Source organism: Ischnura elegans, chromosome 7 (genome assembly GCF_921293095.1).
Source record: "Ischnura elegans chromosome 7, ioIscEleg1.1, whole genome shotgun sequence".
NCBI classification, from domain to species: domain Eukaryota; kingdom Metazoa; phylum Arthropoda; class Insecta; order Odonata; family Coenagrionidae; genus Ischnura; species Ischnura elegans.
Genome location: NC_060252.1, coordinates 93,437,151 through 93,456,881, shown reverse-complemented (window position 1 = coordinate 93,456,881; position 19,731 = coordinate 93,437,151). Strand labels below are relative to the sequence as shown.

Below are 19,731 nucleotides of genomic sequence, written 5' to 3'. Positions count from 1 at the left end.
CATTTCGATTCAGATTCTACTGATACCGATTCTATAGATTCTGACGCCATAGGCTCCAAGAAAAATATCACTTAATTCAAGGCAACAAGACAACCACTTAAAAAATCGAGGTTTCACTCTGAATGAGACTGGAACTAAATGGGCCAAAACCCTCCTTTTCCAACAAAATGCAACATAGTCAGTCCAAAAATGGTAAATGGATGACGCGTTGTAACAGGTATACTTACAACACCCTTGACATTTTCATCCTTGCCATCTACTCTCTGAACCCGCAGAATGTGATAGCAGAAATCTAATGCTTCAAACCGTCGCTGCTGCCCAAGAAGAACGATCATGGTACAACCAGCCCAGTTCAATCCTTCACCAAAAAGTTCCCTGAAAGACAGAATTAACAAATTTATACGTGCAGCATCACTGATATAAAAGAATGGGACAATTCTAAAGTTGATACCTGAATCAAAAGAGGAGATTGACAACTCAAAAGAGGGAATAATTTCTACTGATGAGCGGAAAAGGCTAAGTCAAGAAGTTGGTGGGATATATATACACATATACTGGCTTAACCATTGGTTCTATTTACCGGAATTGATCAATACTATTTTACACATGCTATAGGATTAAGGGACCTAAATAAAATTAATACACTCTAGTCATGTTGACTACTATCATGCCTATTTTGGCACAAAGATGTATTGCTGAGAAATTTATGCTTCTTCTTGCTTGAATTTAGTTAACAGTTAACGATTAGGCCACATAAAGAATAATTCTTCATTTATTAGATACAATAAAAAATCTATTATGATAAAGTTATCACTCAATTGATCAACTTCAACTGTTTAAAATTCAAAAGAGAAATATTGAAAGCAGAGGCATTTATTCCCATTTGATATCCATTCAACAAGAAAATTATTCTTATCTTTTGAGCATATGTAATTGGGACTGGGGTAGTGCACTTGCTGCGTATATCACAAGCTTCCCACTCTTAGGAAACGAGTTTAATCTCAGAAGCAACAGATATTTATTCATCATCACTGGTCAACAATCCTAGGGTTGGTTTGATGCAGCTCTCCACTCAGTTCTCCTATTAGCTAATCTCTTCACACCTACGTATTTCTTCTCTTTCGTATCTTTTTCTTTCCTTTACCCTTTCCATATATTTTGTTCTAGGTCTTCCTTTTCCGTTCTTGCCTTCCACCTGTCCCTCGACGATTGTCTTCATCAGGCCATCATGTCTCAAGATGTGGCCTATAAGGTTGTTCCGTCTTCTTGTTAAGGTTTTCATGAGGCTTCCCTTGTCTCCTACCCTTCTTAGGACTTCCTCGTTACTAACTCGGTCGATCCATTTGATTTTCATCATTCTTCTGTAGCACCACATTTCGAAGGCCTCTATCGAAAGTGAAAAACTGAGTGGTGTTTATGAGATTACGTGTTGCGAGTGCCATGCGCAATATATAGGACAGACAGGAAGAGATTTCAACACGAGATTTAATGAACATAGGAAGTGCATCGCCCACAGTAACCCAACTTCGATGGTGGCCAAACACATCATTGAGAGCGGCCACAATCCAAGCATCACAACCAAAGTGCTCCATAAACATATCAAAGGGAGGAAATTAGACGCCTTGGAACAATTAGAGATCCACCAACATAAACATTCCCAGGTTTCCCTTCTCAATGACCACCTCTACCTTTCAAAATCGCCCTTGCTTGCCATTAAGTTTCAATAGTGTTTCCCAGAAGTGTTAAAATCCCTTCTCCCCCCCTCCTGTCGCCCACTCGACGTGAAAGAGATCCACAAGAACCATACAGTGAACCCTAACCGCCGACCCCCTGCCCCCCACCTACACGCCCTCAGAAGAACGCACCCCTGAAGACCCTTCTAGCACAGAAGACGTCTTTCCCCCCCTTCCACACCATTCACGGATGGCGCTCGGAAACACCCGAAGACAAGAAGACCGCCACATGTTTTCAAATGCATTCATTTCTATGTTCAAGTTTGTTAACCCCGAAAAAACCCTTCAATTCCCAACCTTTTTACCTCCTCTGGTTTTTTCCACTCTCCCCTCCCCCCACGCCTTGCACCCCTATCCATTCCAACCAGCTCCTGGAGGACCTTCCACCCCATTTCTCCTCACTCAGTTGTTACTTGAAAATGATGTAGTATCATTGAAACTCGAGTCGTAGTAAAATTTTATTTTTGTGGAAAATTGCAAGTAAGTGTTTCATTATGAATCAATTCCACTCCATCTCGCTTGATTCCTCGAATTTTATATTGTATTTTCAGTGGTAGGTGGATTCTTCTTTTTGTAGAGAGCCATTTCCATCTGTGCTATTTTGCTGACTATTTCTTTCTTGCTTTGCCCATCGTTGGTGATTCAGTTTCCTTGGTAACAAAACTTTTTCACCTTTTCAACCTTTTGTTTTCCTGGTTCAATGTTTTTCCTTGCCACCTCTCTTTTGCTACATAGTAATATTTTAGTCTTCTTTCAGTTGATTTTCAGCTGCCATTTGGCCATTGTCCTTTCCTTACTTGTGATGACTTTTATAAACTCATTTAAATTCACAGTAGCTGAGAACGCATTATAAAACGCAAGCGAACAGGCAAGTGGAGAATCTTATATTCGTAATATTAGTGGTCTCCTGTACGTAGTCCCCTTTGAGCATCTCTTAAAATTAATAAGGGAATTATCCCCCAAGGATGTGGATTTCAAGGTCCATACACTTATTACCATGCAATTCTGACAGAGGGAGGATGAAAGGAAGGCAAGCTAGGAAGGGTTCTCATGGCAATGAATACAACAACTCCCCAGGGTTGATGCTTACTCCACAGTAAATTCTGTGTCCCCAACTGGAATGCAGTAGACAAATTGCAGAGCAGACCACAGCCGATGGAATTCTGTGCATTCATCAATGTGCAGCACGCCATTGGCTGGAGGAGGTCCAGCCCAGACAGGATCATCAAGGAAAGAACGGAGCCGGCTCAACACAACTTCAAAGATTGAGAGACCACAGCATAGGCGTTCCCTCGTCAGGAGGTCACCTTCCCGAGCAATCATTGCTTGCTGGAAAGAAATGACACATTTATTCTGAAATACTGTCATGGCCCAACTGTGGTGGCTCCTCAACTGAAGAGACACTTCACCTTCTTTTTGAGAAAAATATGTACATGACAATGTCAATTTTTAGCATATTGTGGAATATTCAAGATTTTACATCAAATTCGTATAGATATGCAGAAATTGGTAGCACAATGCTCCCATAGGATGTAGACACATCCATGAATTGGTAACTTTCAAGCTACCTCAGTAAGTGAAGGACCCTCCCTCACTTCACTAGTGTGTGTGAACTACCCTAAATAAGAATTTCTCATTCAATGGATGGCCCTTGAACTTAGCATTTGATCCACTCCCATGGACAATTAAGAAACAGAATAAGTGATAAAATGCACTTACCTTGGCTGTACCATTTTTCTCAATGTTTGGAACTATCTGCAAGGCTGCATATTTAGCTTCCAGTCTCTTTTGCTTGGTCTCAGCTTTCTCACCATCTGAATTGAAATGATACACATGTGATACACTGAAATAGCATAAGCAGTAAAGAAAACAAGGGGCAACAAGAGGATCATGAACACAGGAACAAGACGAAAAATTAAATTATCTCACGTGAAGGAAATTCTGCTATATCTTTTGATCAATATTCAAACTCTATACTAGCCATGCAGACAGATAAAAAAGACATGGGAAAGAGATAAAAATGGTTTAAGATATGTGGAAATTGAAGATCATAATAGATGACGAGAAATTAGGATGAAAAGAGCACTCTAATGAGATGAGTTCGCTTAAAGATTGTATGACAATTTGTATACAGCAGTGAAAGAGAACAATTTTGCAAGAAAATCTTGCATTTTCTGTAAGGAAAAGGAACATCAACCAACATTTCCCTGACAATTCCATGACTTTCAGTCCTGATTTTTACTCCCGTCACTTTTCTATCACCAGTACGAACTCTGGTGTAGTACAGTAAACTTCTGATTATATGTGCGGAGATTATCCATGTTGTAGATTATCCATGCACAAGTTTCACACTCCTTTGATTTTTTGCGATTTTCATAAAAAATAAAAGTTGACACAAAAGCAGCAAAATTATTCCATTTCAGTGCAAGGATAAACAAAGCTTATTACTTCCATTACAATTCCCACTATAAAACAGAATTATTTAATTGCCTTGCTGACAAGGAATGTTTCAAGTTTATTAGGAGGTCTGCTAAAGTATTGCAGAAGATGATGAGTGACATTAAAAATTCTTGATTAATTTTTAAATATCTTCTTCGATACCAATTGTAAATAAGAATAACATTATCTACCTTCTTAAAATTTACATTTCATATCAAAAATATGCAATTATTGCCTTGGCCTTGTATGCAATTGAATGCAGCTCAAAAGAACCAGAGATTTTGTCATAATCAGGTATTTTTTCACCACTACCAGTCAAGGTCAAACTGTAGAGGAGGAAGGGAGTAGTGGAAGTGAAGGCAGTGGGGGAAGTGGAAGCAGAGACTAAATACGTAGAGATCTCAAGAGTCGCGGTCAGGCACTTGTCTGTAAAGACAGTTTGCTGCAGTATATGGAACAGTAGGAATGTAAGTATAATGAGATTATCACCACTAAAAGGATATGCGGTCAGGTGATGTAAGCTATCAATGAATCCTTGAAGCAATCTAAAATAACAATTTACAAGCAAAAATAACAATAATATATTGCTTGATTTGACGTAAATACTGAACAACATAAGAAATTTAAATGAAAGTTTGGATCATCCATGTTTTCTGATTACTCCTGCCGCCTCTCCCAATCATTAACCTGGATAATCGGGAGTTCACTGTAAAGGAATAGTAGGGGAGTGTTCAGGAACAAGGGGCGCAGCTAGGAATGAAGGCTGGGGGGGTTTCGGGTGCAACTAATACTTTGGGGTGTGGGGGTATTGCATACCCACCAGGGTAAGCGGGAGTTGCGGGGACCCTGCTCCAGAAAATTTTAAGATTAATGGTTCAAAATGGCGAGTTTCACCGCTTTATGAGAGACATTTGATTAATTCTAACACTCTTCTATAAGTAATACTAATCCATTAAGTAAAATGGATTAAACTTAAGAATTTCTCTGAGCTCTTGGGGGGGGTTTATTCCCCAAAAACCCCCCCCTTGCTGCGCCAATGTTCACGGAGACTGCCTAAAGAAGTGACATGCAGGTAATCCAACAAACGACAGATCAATAATCAAGTGACGGATAATTGAGGCTCCACTTTAACCCTAAAGCTAATCCTTCAATGCAGCAAAACACTCACCTTTGCAGTAGGGCCTAGGAAGAATGTTCTGGAATGGTGCAGCATGGAGAAGATCACAAACTTCCTCTTGAGATAAAGCCTGTTCCATCAGTAAACAGAACAGAATCGTATTGCCAAATTCACGGAAGTTATGGAATAATTCAGTCTTTGCATCAGGATACTGCACTATATCATTCAGTTGTGCATGATAATACCCAAGAACACCTAAAAAATAGATATGTGAACTCAGTGTCCGAGGGAAAGAGAACATTATCCATCCCTAAATCCTAATGAGAGCAAACACCTTTTTCAACAAATTTAAATCTATAAAATTATAATATCTAATCTTGTTTCATTATAAAAGGAAAAAAAACTAAAAAAGTAATTTATGGAAGAGTCCTACCAGGTGAGCCATAGTCATAGCGTGGTAATTTGCACACTTTAGGCATTGCTTCCATTAATGTCCGGGTGAATTGCAGCAGATTGCCCTGAATTAAACTCTTCACAATTTTCAGAAGTTCTTCCATGACGACAGCAATTCCTTGATATCCAAGAAGGCGACACATGGTCCTGAAGTGATATGGCCCCACAAATCCTGCAGAAAAAGATAGCACACATTAGTTGACTATGCCCATTCAGGTACGGAGATGACATGCTTGAAGGATAAATGTATCTGCATACCAATAACCCGCTGAAACAGGTTTTTTGCAAACACCCAACCAAAATTATACTGATTTTCACAGATGAACAGCCAATGACAACCGATTAGACCCCAGTAAACCATTTCTAGGCAAATTACTTTTTCAATTTCATAATATTGCTTCCCCATTTGGTCCATTTCAGCCTCAACTAAAACAAAATCCTTCTCTTCGATGACAAAATAGTCAGACATGGAGTCCTATATCTATGCCATAAGTCCTCTAATGCTGACCTCTCTTGTCTCTTCTTATCTAAACGTCATAACCTTAAACTTAAAATGGAATTAAAATTACTTAAAAATATCCTTTGCTAACTAATACCTGTCCTGAACTGCTTCCTCAGTGTAACTTAATTATACCCACTTGATCCACCTGCTTGCACTCACTACCACCGAGCACTAACCTATGCATAACCTCTCCTCCCTTCTACACAAACTCAGTCATTCTATAAATCAATTCATCGCATTACAATTTCACCACACAATCTGTGTCTCATCTGCCACTAAATTAAATCTTTCTTCTCTCCTCCAGTTTGTAGTTGATTTTTCTACTGCAATTGTGTTTGGTGTCATTTGATATTTTTTCAATATTTCACTGCAAATTGGTGCTATTGCTTCATGAGCATAGTGTTTTAAATAAATAAATATGTATAAAGTCTTACAAAAATTGGCTGTGGAGGTCTCATAGTTACTGTATGCAACCAGCAACTCAAATGTGTATCTACATTTGCCTACCAATAAGGATAGATACAAATACAGTTGAGGACCTCAAATCCAGAATCCAGAAACCCGGAAAACCCGAAATCCAGAAGATTTGAAAATTCCTCTGCGTAGCGTTTTGACTTGCCACCTCATGGCACCACTCCCCAAGCCTTGTTCTGGGATGAGTAGGAAGCACATACTATGGGCATACGCTAAGAACCTTGTCAGGGACACATAAGGATATCAAATATCAAGTACAAGAGCCTGAGCTCATGTATTAATTAATTAATTTACTAAATATACTATGAAGACCAGAAATCCAGAAAAACCAGAAATCCAGAAGCCCTTTGATCCCATGCTTTCTGGATTTGAGGTCCTCAACTGTATGTACATATTTCTTTATCGTCAACCCATCTTAATTTCTCAGGCCATTCAAACATCCTCTGGCTGATTTTTTAAATAGAATTCAGTCAAATGTATTATTATGCATGAATTCAGATGAATTGGTCAATGAGTCATTGCTCCATGACAATAGGGTGGTTTCCAATTTTTTTTTTATTGCCTTAATCGAAAGATTTTTACTCCTGGAGTATGTATTTTAGGGTTTTAGATTTTTTAATGACGATACATATATATTTTTCGAGATTAAATGAAAAGTGAAAAATTTCAAGTGCGCAAAAACGCGACGGGTAAGTATGAATGATGGGTAATCGCCGTGTGACGTCAGCGGTAGGTGACCTTGGTACGAGAGCGCCGCACCGCTTCGATGCAGACGATGCACCATCTGAGAGGATACCTTCAACGCTTCGAGCAAAAATTATATTTCTCAAAGAAAAACTAAGTTATACCTGCACTCCAAATGCACAGTATCTTAGATAACCGCTTTGTATGGATCTTCCAAGATTTTTAAATGCATTGACAAAAGTGGTGCACGTCTACTTCAATATAAAAATGTAATAGCATTGTTAACGATTGGTTATGGTACATACAGAAGTGAATATGATGAGAAGAACTATTAATTAGAGGAAATTCATTGTATTTTAATCATAGCAAAATATTACACTGGATGGATATCATGTCGAAACGTATTTAATTCATTAAAAATACTAAACAGTATTCTGATGAGGTTTGGCGGTAGGGCTAGAAGCATATTCCCTTCTTTCAAAGGAAAAACACAAATATCGACTTGTATTACGACACAAGTGTTGAGTTACAATAATGTAAATATTAACTGTTGGGTCATAATACATACCTTCACCATGTGACTCCAAATAGTTTTCATAAAATAATTAGAAATTTATTACGACTGGCAAAAGAAATTCACGGCTCTAGCCACCTCGGATCCGCATCGTAATTAATAATGATTGAATACGAAGGCTTATATCATGATTGAAACAATAATGCAGTGCCTCACGTAGGGCACTCCTCTACACTGAACACCCTCCTCCCCAAAGTCCTTAAATCCAGTGATTCACAGCATCTGCTGAATGACTTGAATGTCCGTGGTAGCATGGATGCCAGCAAAAAATCTACATATAAAGTGTGTTATGTGCCAAAATGTCGTTCTACAACGCTTAAAGCTAGTGGAAAATCGTTCGTCACGGTTCCGCTGAGCGAGAAGAAGAGACTTGTGGTTTGAAGCGGTCAGAAGGGATTATACAATCCGTAATAAAAATACTCGCTTTTATTTCTGTACAGACCATTTTAAGGATAGTGCTTACTTATCGACGAAGTGGAAGTAAAACGAATATTCATGCATGGAGAGGAGGTTGGTTTACAATGAAAAATCCATTGAAATTGAGAGAATCTGTAACGGTATATGTATCATAATATAACAGTACTACCGGCACACAAATTTCGTTATTCATTTTTATGCGCAATGCTTGCTTGCGCATGCGCAAAGAAATTCTGAAGTCGAAGAAAAGCAGAGCATGGCGGTAGCGTAGAGCACCTTGCTGGCAGGTAGCGCTTGGCTTAAATAAGGATTATGAATATCTTTTCATGCAAATAAAACTTTCCGACCATGGGTAATTTTAATAGTTTATTAATGACAAATGTTTCCCTGAGCTCTGTGCCTCATGCATGCATTGGTAATCTCAGACGAAGTGAAACTGCTATCCTCTCGTATAGAAACTAGGTCCCTGCAACGTCACGTGGAGTGGCATCACATGGGCGCCAATCTGGCCTTTTTCAAATGAGGTTAAAATTGACCACTGAGATTCGTCTAAACTGGGATATCTAAAACCAAATAATTTGTATATTATGAATACACTAATGGTGGGTAACGAATCGCAATCAATGCCTTTCGTTTTCTTTGATGAAGGAAACTACCCTATTACGGCCAAATATATGCAATAAAATGATTCATCGATCATTTTCAAAGCTAAAATAATACAAAATTAAGACCTTGAATTGTATATTTTTTTCTCAAATTGGTATAGGAAATTATTAGTTTGAGGAGATTATACATCCATTAATAAAGTTGGAATAAACTTGGTGACCCTAACAGGCCATTGTTTGTAGAACTGACAAGGAATGACCCAAAAGAAAATAATTAATTTAGAAGGCTTCATAGCTGTTAACATTAATCTTAGAAAACTAAGCTCATAATTTACAAAATACAAATAGGCAGTTAATTATTTTCTCAAGAATACAAAATTATTATGTTAAATCCTTAAAAAGCATGTTAACACAATCATTGTTATTTTTTGAGTTGCCAACCTATGTGAGAGATAATAAGGGTTTCACACTTAATATGCAATAGCAAATTTCACAGGTACATACCTATTTCAGCTCAACTCTTTTACAGCCAATGCACAATACCAAGTTTAAGACAATATTTACATCTTGTTACAAAACACATTTATGTAGTTAACACATGTAACAATTTTAAGGGGTAAGGAAATATATTTGGATTACTCTTATCAATCAGTTTTGATGACTATCACATTAGAACTAAGATTTGAATCAAGCACCAGAACTTCCGGATGGTAATGCAAAGGCCAGGAGATTATATTCTTCCATCAATTATGATTGAATGCAGACATTTAATAAAATTAAACTAACCTGTATATTGCCCAAACATAGTGTTGTATGCAAGATTCAACTGCTTACTTCCCCATAAATAATGATGACTCATTTGGGGTGGCTTGTCTCTATGAACAGCTTGCGTAAAGAATATCTGTTTGCATTTCACAAACCTGTCAAAAATAACCATCATAATCATCATTACCTCCATCCCTAGTAGACTTCCCATCAAATTAGACAATGGATAAAAATTTCAAGGGTTTCCACCCACCTGTTTGTGGCAGCATTGTAACAGTACGTGGGAAGAAAATCGTAATTAAGCTCCCAAAAAACATGAAGTGTAATCCGTCCATAAGGAGCTAGAACATTGTGATTTGCTTCCCGAAACATGGCATCAAATTCATCCAGGGCAAGTAGTTTGGAAAGCAGTTTGTGACAAAGACGATTGACTTGAATTAGGCCATCCAACTCCTTTAAAAATAGGAAAAAATGACAATATTAGGCATGGATCAATGGCAAGTACATATATTTAAATATGTACAACACTTTAGGCCAGTTTCACCAACGAGGATAATTGAATTAACTCGGATATTATTCTCCAAAAACTAAGATATTACAACAATCGCATTTCACCCGATGCATTAACTCGGTTTTGGGCTATCTCAGTTTATGCTTTTACAGACGATATCCTCCGTTCAAAGTTTATTATCCGAGTTAATCTGAGGGCAGTAACATGGCATGGTGCGCATGCAGCTTCATCCGCTCTCGGAAAATACGAATGACAGCGATGAAGAATATCGACATTACATTCAGAGACCACATTCATTAGGGATAAATGAGCGTGCAGATTATTTTAATATATGTACAGTAAACTCTTGATTTTACGAAGCAGGATTTTACGAAGTTTTCGATTATACGAAGTGATATTGCGGTCCCGGTGAAAAGCCTATGCTAAATACATGGCGCTATTCGATTATACGAAGTTTCGATTATACGAAATTTTTTGAATTTACGAACCTCGGCTCGGTCCCTAGGAGCAAATGGCATTCGTTTATACGAACTACGGCGAAAAATTTGTCAACAAAACTAGTTACGCCGGCGTAAAGTAGCTAAAAAATCAGTGCTTTCAACTGTGGTCCATCAAAAGTGCGAAATCGTAAATGATAATGCAACTTTGGAGAGAAATGGGTCGCCATAAACCAGGAGTTAAGTTAAAATATCGCGGCTGACATTATGCCCCTATTTACGTGCCTGTTCGTAAACATAGCATCGACAATAATTCGTAGTTTAACATGTCAGGAAGGTCGCGCGGAGTATTTCGTACACCCCTAATTAACCCTTTGCACTGCTGTGAACGTACTTCGAAGACTACTTGACTACTTTTCGCCGAAGCACTTCGAAGGGTCCCTAATCCGGGACCCTTTCCTCGACGAGCTCACCTTCGCTGGCCCCTGAAACTGGGCTATTTTTTAATGCATTACCTGACGCAACCCTGGGTTTCAAAGGGCAAAGGTGCCATGGGGGGAAAAAGAGTAAAGTGCGTGTTACTGTGGGGCTGTGCGTCAACCAAACGGGCACGGACAAAATAAGCCCGTTGTCATTGGGAAATTTGAAAGGCCACGGTGCTTAAAACATGTAAAATTGGAAGCCCTCCCCGTTTTTTACCATGCAAATAAAAACAGCTGGATGACCCGAGAAATTTTCCAGCAAACGGTTATACGTATACAGAGAAAAATTGCGGGAGAGAACAGCAAAATTGTTTTAATAATGGATAATGCCACCGTTCATAAATACGTGGAAGATCTAAAATTGGCTAATGTTCGAGTCCTCTTTTTACCCCCGAACTCGACTAGCAAGTCCCAGCCCTTGGACCAAGGCATTATCCAGGATTTTAAAGTCCTATACCGGAAGAAGCTTGAGCGGTATTACTTGCGATGGATCGGTATGTATACATTCATCTATTTTGCTCATGTGCGTTTGGATATCGATTTAGATATTTTTATTCATGATTATCATTCTTTCAAATCTATTTGCTACTTTTATAAATGGGAACAGAAATTAATAACATCCCGAAATGGACGTTGATACATGCAATCCGCGCCATAATATCTTTTCGTGTATATATTGGCCTTTGTGAATGAACAACTTAAATATCTGTATAAAGTACTGGGCTCTATTTACCGCCAATTTATATTTCAGGCTTCTCGTAATGAAGACGCACTTCCAAGTCTAACCATGAACTTTCTTCTCACGCGCTTCCCCGTTCTCCCATGCTGGGGTTCTGTCTTTCCAAAGCCTTCCCTTCCCTCCTGCCGCCTTTGGCTGATCTTGCCGACACCCCCTTACGCATCCCAAACCCCTCCTTCCCCAGCATTTCCCATTCACTCCCTCCCTAAGGAGACTGAGCTTGTGTGCGTCGCAAAAAAATACGGCCCCCAAAAGTAGACTGAGGCAGAGCTGAAGGCCATTTCCCCACCCTTCTTTGTCCTGCCCCCTTCACCAGTCCTTGTGCTGACCACACTTCTTCTCTCAGGCAATCCCCATCCCACTCTTATTCACCCCACCCACTGGGAACGTTCCCCGATTGTGGAGAAGGGCATGGTTCATCTTTACCTGCAACGGGGGGAAGTTATTAACCGGAGAGAGGCGGAAGAAGTATCTTCCACTATCGGGAAAATGGTGCCGCGCTTATAATTGTCTCTCTTCTTCTCACCTGACTTTTCAATTGAAATTAATTTCTTTGCTCTTTCCACACTATATGTATTTACGATTATGGCGCGACTATTTTTTAGTGCTAAAACTAAGAAAATCTTTTCTCTATGTCAATGATCCTTTGCCTAACTTTCAATACGGCGGAGAAAGGAACACGAAAACTAAATGAGGTGACGGTACAGGTTTTTGCGTGTCATTTTTTGGGAATTCACGCTAGCGAACCAATACTTAACCACGTTGAGAAATGATAAAACGTCTCTTGTAGGAAAACAATCAATGTGGATAATAACGTTTCTATCTATATTTCTCCGATACTGTAAGATGTTTCTCCTGTCGTTTTCCGGTTGGAACCTTGCTCCTGTCCGCATAAAAGGAGAGAAACATACTATATGAACAGGTCACCTCACACCCGGTATGAAGAATACAGTCCTGATGAAGAATTAAGTCTTTTATGGCAACGTCTGCGAAGATGATGGAACACAGTAGTCGGACGGAGAACTCAAACAGAATTTACTTCAAATATTCGCCAGAAGATAATCACACCCTACGTTATTTATGATCGTAATTGAATCTCAGTGAAAATAGAGCACAATCTGCTGAAAATACGAAGTAACTCGAAATATTAACTTACGAAAGTTATTTTGGAAACGGGCTAAGACCCTTGTTTTTCTTTTTTTCTCGTCACTGAGCGATAGAGAGCGACATAAATGGCGGTTAGGCCGGCTGCCGCTAAAATTCCGTGGGTGTCAGAAACAAATATCTATCTTTTGCATACTTAATAGTAGCTATTGGCTCCTAACCACAAATTTATTACCGTTAATTCTTATAATAAACATTGCAATTCATTATTTGATTACGTTTTCTAAACTGGTCGGGAATTTCTTAAGCGATCGTTGATGTTGAAGTATGAACAAGAAACGGGAATTTTATGGTGGTATAATTATTTAACGATTTTTCACATTATAAATCGATAGCAAAAAGCCTTTTCTATGAATTATACCGAGAATAACCACCGAAAACGTTTAAATAAGACCACTAAAGACAAAAAACGGCGGAAGAAACAAAAGCGAACATTTTTTTCGTGACTTATGAAAAAGGTTTGAATTTACGAAACTCGATTTTACGAAGTGCCAATTTTCCGGTCCCACTGACTTCGTAAAATCAAGAGTTTACTGTATATGATAAAGTACATTTCTTTACTCATCCCTACATGGCAAAGGAAACTGCAAAGGCAGTTCTCGCTCTCATTGAAGAAGACAAATTTTACTCACAAGGGGAGGTGGAGTTTTCAATGCCGTATTTTTTATGGCATTCGGAATGGCAAACACATCTCTAAACTGGTAGTGGTTCCATTGAATGGGCCTTAGTTTGGCTGTAATTAATTACATTTTCATGCAGTACTTTAAACAAGCCTTATATAATTCCAAAACAGTGCAGAATCCTATACATCGGGCAGTTGGTACAGTGGTTCCATCGTCGACTCTCACCCAGAGGGCCAGGGTTCGAGGCTTCATCATAGCAGTATATTTTATCGTCTTCATTTTGAACAAACGGCGACAAGTATATGAATAATTTTTATTGAAGAAAAATTTAATGGGGAAAATTTTTTTATCATCATAATGAGGTATGTGATCTCCCTTTGTCAAAGCAGTTTCACGTTTCTTTCTCTTTACCTTGAGCTTTTCCATGCCTATACTCCTCTTGAGCCAATGATTCCGACAACTCTTACCAAAATATGTTTGTATTCATAAATGTTACTAGCTTTCCTTTGAATTTTCTTACATATATATATACAAAATCTTTAATCTCTGTCCTCTTCCTGAATTAATACCTATGTAACAGCATCCTTATCTTCGAAATCGCAATTTTACCAAAGTGAGACTTAATTAATTATTGTGGCACAAAATAACAAAGAACTACGTTTATTCAAATCTGGGAGTCTCGTTAAATTAAAAATTTTATTTTTAAATAATCATCATCATCACTGGTCAACAATCCTAGGATTGGTTTGACGCAGCTCTCCACTCTGTTCTCCTACATATTAGCTAATCTTTTCAAACCTACGTATTTCTTCTCTTTCACATCCTCCTTTACTTGTTCCATACATTTTGTTCGAGGTCTACCTTTAACGATGCATTAAAAAAAGGTGCTTACAAGTTTTTTACCGCAATATTTTCACATACCTTGCACTCGCTCTTGTTTTTTATTTATTATTACCCGTATGTGGTATTCGGCAAAGTAAATTAATAAATCCTTCCACAAAAATGTCATATTTGAGCTTTTCTAACTCTCATTGTAAATATTAACACTATTGCTGTTCATTTTCTCACTCTGTACTTGATTGTACACTTACCGGCTGATTAAAGCTAATTGCATGTCATACTGTAGCTTACCGTCATTTAATTTTCCCATGTAAGAGTTATGAAAAATGTAGGAGCCAAATTATTTATTCTGATTATCTTGGTTCTTGAAAACTAAGATAACATGTTGTGGGTGAAACACAATCCTCATATTTCTGAGATAATAATTTTAACAGTTTTTGAAAATTGAGATAATAGAGAATCTTATCCGTGTTGGTGAAACTGGCCCTTATTCTTTTTTCAAGGTCCAATCGGTCATAAAATAAATATCGAAGAGAAAATTTAAAAAATTTGTTTTCAATATTAAGCAACACCATCCAGCTACTTTTTTCCATAAATGCCATTCTGACAAGAGGAAGTTACAAATGCTGAATTCACAATTTGAATGTCGTACTTTTTATTTAGCGCAAAAGACATTTGGTCCAATACATCCTAGTTTCATAGCAATAAATTATTTAACCCTTTCCTGCTGGCACCTACAATAGGAAAACGTTTTCCGTGCTATTAGTTGCATAAGAATTTTTTAAACCTCTCTGTACAGAGCTCATTTTTGGGGTGGAGTTACCCTTGTATTTTTGTCCTTCAACCAGTATTTTTTCAACCAAATACGCATTTTATTTTGAATAATTTACTCTTTTAAAAGAATTAATAACATTTTTTAAGCATTGCAGAATTTCTAGCATTAATTACAACAAAGTTAGTGAACACAAGGTACTATGACAATAAGTCCAGAAGTCCGTTATTTTCAACTCTAAAATTTCGTTTAAAATGGCTTACACACAGAATAACTAAGAATTCATTTCGAGGAGTAAAAAATTCTATTATGTAACAAATTATATCATTGCAAAAACAATTGAAAAATATAACCACTTTGCAACAGATTCCTGTGGTGAGGATGATTGCAAACGAGAGGGAGGGTCGGGCTTAACTGCCGAGGAGTGGCCTAGGTCTTGCTAAGCTGGGTCTCTGGCTGGCCCTGAATGCATTCAACAATTTCTACCTCAGCAGTCACTTCCCTTCCCTCACATCGGCTAAAGCCGAGGTCCGGTCATTTGCATTGAAAAATCCACGACAGCTCCACCTGACGTTTGGCACAAAAGGGTTAAAATCATAAAGTCAGCCTACTGATTGTAATTGATAGGTGATCAGATTGGCCCCTACCGTTGCTATGTAATCAGCCTAGTAAAAAATATTTTATAAGTCAAATGCTCTAAAAAGACCAGTTTGCTGAAAAATCCAATGCAATATTCTTGGCAAAAGAAGGAAAAAAAAATTACTCAATTGGGTCTCACACCAGTGACCTTTTGATCAGGCATGCAGCACACAAACCACTAGGATGATCACCTAGAATGGTGGGGGGACAATGACAATTGGTGGGTTGATTTTATGATTTCAAATTATTTATAACAAAGAAACTAGAAGGATTTGGACCAAATATCTACTAAATAACCATTTCCTATCACCTTCTGCGTTGTTAGAAATCTATCGTACAGAGGAAACTATGTTCCAATACACCCATCATAGAAGGTATCTGTTTATACTCTCAGCCAATTCATTTCACTGGTTTGCTGCCCTTAGTCTGAGCCAAAATGTTCTTAACACGTTCCCTGCCACAGGCTATCATAGGGTGTCTCACATTATTTTAAATCCGAGTCAGTGAGTTGCTATATGGCATCTCGCATTGCTGCTGGATGCAACTAGTGAGACACCTATTGGCGTCAAAGTAGCGTTTTCTTCATCACAGCGATCACACACTTCACACTTGGAGGAGACACCATTGTTGTAGGCACATTTAAGTGCTCACTGCACACTCAAAAATAACATTAGCGACGTGATGCTCTAATAATAATATTGACGTACTAGAGATAACGTGCAACACATCTGTGCAGAGCTGAATTGGATTTTCACCGTGGTTTCACTTTTGCAACCGATTGAACCTTGCACATAAAATATCCCTCATATCTAGCAAAATCAGTCTCATAGGAACTCACCACAACTCCAGTGATATCTCCAGCTTCAAACTTGCTAATTGCTAACTCAAGGGACTTGAGCATGTCAGCATTGATGCGCTGAGTGATCAGCTTATTTAGATCAATAGATCTCCCCAGCAGCTGAACATGCCTCTGTTTCAGAAGTGTTTCATAGCGGTTGGCTCTAGGATAGGGCAGTAAATAAGTACCCAGTGCCATACATTCCACTCGAAACCTTTTATCCAGAAGTATGCTGTGAGAGAATCATTAAGCATTAGATCACGCCCTCTAATGACAAGAAAGGAAAATAAACATGACACAAATGGAGGCAATAGGTGCACACAACAATCACACTCACTCATTTTAATATAAAATAAAGCACAGGTAGTGGCTATCAAATGACAATAGGTATACCAAAAATATTTCTTAAGTGACTTCAAAACAATCATATATAAATTAGTTCCACAAATTAACTGCATCACATTTATCTTATATAACTAGAGTACACTCCCGATTATCTGGGCTAATGATGGGGAGAGGCGGCATGAATAATCGGAAAACACAGATAATCCAATCTTTATTTTATTTCTTGTAATTTTCATAATTTTCGTAAATCAAACAATCTATTATTGCTTACGTACATTGCCTTTTATTATAGATTGCTTTCCGGAATCGGTAAGGGCTTTGCCCTACCGACTGCGATATTTTTCGCGGTTATAACGTGATTGCACTCGTATTCCTACTGCTACATGCAATATCTGGTTTCCGAAAACCACGCACCCATAGCTGCGAGGTCACGGATTCAGAAAAGTTGTTTGCACGAATGCTTCAAAACCACTGCGCGACGTCGGGAACTACACTGACAGGCACCATGCTGACCAGTCGCGTCCCGCAGCAGTTATATCAGCAGGAAACTTGTGCGAGACCCGACTGGTCAGCATCTCGCACAAGTTTCCCGGGATATAACTGCTGCGGGTCGCGGATCGGTAATCACTGAGCCCAATCCCGCACTGCGATGCTTAGAAAAGAGGAGCAAGGAACTCCCGTGAAGGCAACAGGTACACAATTATGCCATCGCGCAGTAGCGGTCATAGAAGACCAGGGCTTACGGCAAATTGTCTACGCAGGGAAGCTCCTGGCTATGACTCATGCTATCTCTACTTCCAGTTCCCCCGCTGCTTTCACGTCTACAATTCCATTCCTATGCAGTTTGGCCTTGACTGGTAACGGCGTAAACTTGCCCGAGTGCAACGAAATCTCCGGTGCCCTTGGGCCGTATTCAACGGCATGCGACGCCACGGCAATTATTGTACGTTGCCGATAAGAAATATACAATCGAAGATCGCAAGTAACATTTCTCTGCATTTACGAATGATTAACCATTGAAGAATCTTCTAAAATGAATCAAGTATTTTTTTCTGTCGCTGATCGTCGTCTACAATGCTACAGCAGACGTCCAAGTAAACATGAAACATTGTGTCAGCAAATGGATAAAACAATTCTACTTTAAGAAGGGGATTCTAATGGAAGCAATTAGCCCAGAGTAGTTTTGTATTTAAAAAATTCAAATATCTTGGTGCTTTTTCGTCCGATTTTGTTTTTTTTTTAAAGATTGTGGAAAACTTCGAAGGACCGTGAACTCATGCATGGATAATACGCAACCCGGATAAATCGCAGCTGGATAATCGGGAGTCTACTGTATTTTCATAATCCATTGTTGGAGAATATTTTTTGCCACACAAATGCACCACTAAGTTGTAGCTATTCAGAGCATTATACTTGCTCTAAGCAGACATGGTACAGCCGCAACAATGGATTAGATCGTTTGGCCATTAAAAATTCAGCCAATCGGTAAAGACTTAAGATGCCAATTGGATACGATGGTGTGAGATATAAGAGGGACCCCTTACAAAATAATATGGTAGTTTTCGTTGGCATCAGTTGAATGGTTTCACATCAATAAGTTTTCATTGATTTATCGAGACTACAATAAGATTTTATCAATATTTTGCTGATAAAATCATTAAATTGCAGAGGAAATCAATTTTGCATACTTCTGCTACCTTAACATGACTGCTTCCAGATTGTGATTTACATTTACTGCAGAAATCGGCTTTGAGAATGGGATTTCTACTCCTTTTACTATAATATTACAAACTGTTTTTGCTTTATCTACAGCAAGTGCTCTTTTATTAACATTCACATTCATAAGTTTGGAGTGAGTATCCCTTGCACAAGGATTTCCTTCTTGAAATTGTTATTATTAAATCTTTGTTTTTTTTAAATATATCCCATCAACGATTTCACTCACCTTGACGCAAGCTGTTTGTAGTGAGCAAAGATCTGTTCACTTAATTTGTACACAAACTGGTCGAAACAAAGGTTAACTTCAGCTTCCACTTCATCATATAAAAACTGCTTACGGAAAACAGTAAGTGCATAGTGAGCACTGTCATTGTACAAATCCAGAGGATACAAAACATACCTGAAAGGAGAGGAAGAATTAAGTCAGCCTTCTCTGTCTTAATGTTATTGATAGTGTTACTGCTCTGACAGCCAATTGAAATGGAATATTACTGAAGATGGCAGGAATAAATTGTCGGGCAGCCAATGAGATTTCATTTGCCTTTGGCAGCTATTGCATGCACCAGTAAATTGCATTCCAATAGGATCTTAAAACCTGCAAACCATGTAGAGAATCCTTGAGCATCCCTCAGCACAATGAAAAATAAATGTCAAGTGTGGAAAATGACAGTTAATAGTGATAAAGCAAATGTGAGAGCTTGTAATGAGCACCTTAGCTTTGTAGGATTTCCTATCTGAACCAAACATCACTAAAAATGCCTTGTCACAATGAGCCTCTCATTATCACAGGCTTCAAATGTATACAAATAAATTCAGAAAAACAATTCAATTATCGGAAATTAAAATAATACACTAAGTA

At 38.4% G+C, this 19,731-nt stretch overlaps 1 protein-coding gene across 4 annotated transcripts in view; it reads right to left on the bottom strand.

The window, feature by feature from the left end:
- The window catches only part of LOC124161872 (cytoplasmic FMR1-interacting protein), a 53,672-nt gene that overhangs the window by 1,262 nt on the left and 32,679 nt on the right, over positions 1-19,731 (bottom strand). For all 4 annotated transcript variants that reach the window (XM_046538100.1, XM_046538104.1, XM_046538102.1 and 1 more), the window contains 9 exons: positions 19,099-19,272; positions 16,809-17,040; positions 10,017-10,216; positions 9,785-9,918; positions 5,723-5,914; positions 5,341-5,544; positions 3,453-3,547; positions 2,824-3,062; positions 228-375 (listed from right to left, as the gene is read on the bottom strand). In XM_046538100.1, coding sequence (XP_046394056.1) covers positions 228-375; positions 2,824-3,062; positions 3,453-3,547; positions 5,341-5,544; positions 5,723-5,914; positions 9,785-9,918; positions 10,017-10,216; positions 16,809-17,040; positions 19,099-19,272 — 1,618 coding nt within the window. The remainder of the gene's footprint in view (positions 1-227; positions 376-2,823; positions 3,063-3,452; positions 3,548-5,340; positions 5,545-5,722; positions 5,915-9,784; positions 9,919-10,016; positions 10,217-16,808; positions 17,041-19,098; positions 19,273-19,731) is intronic.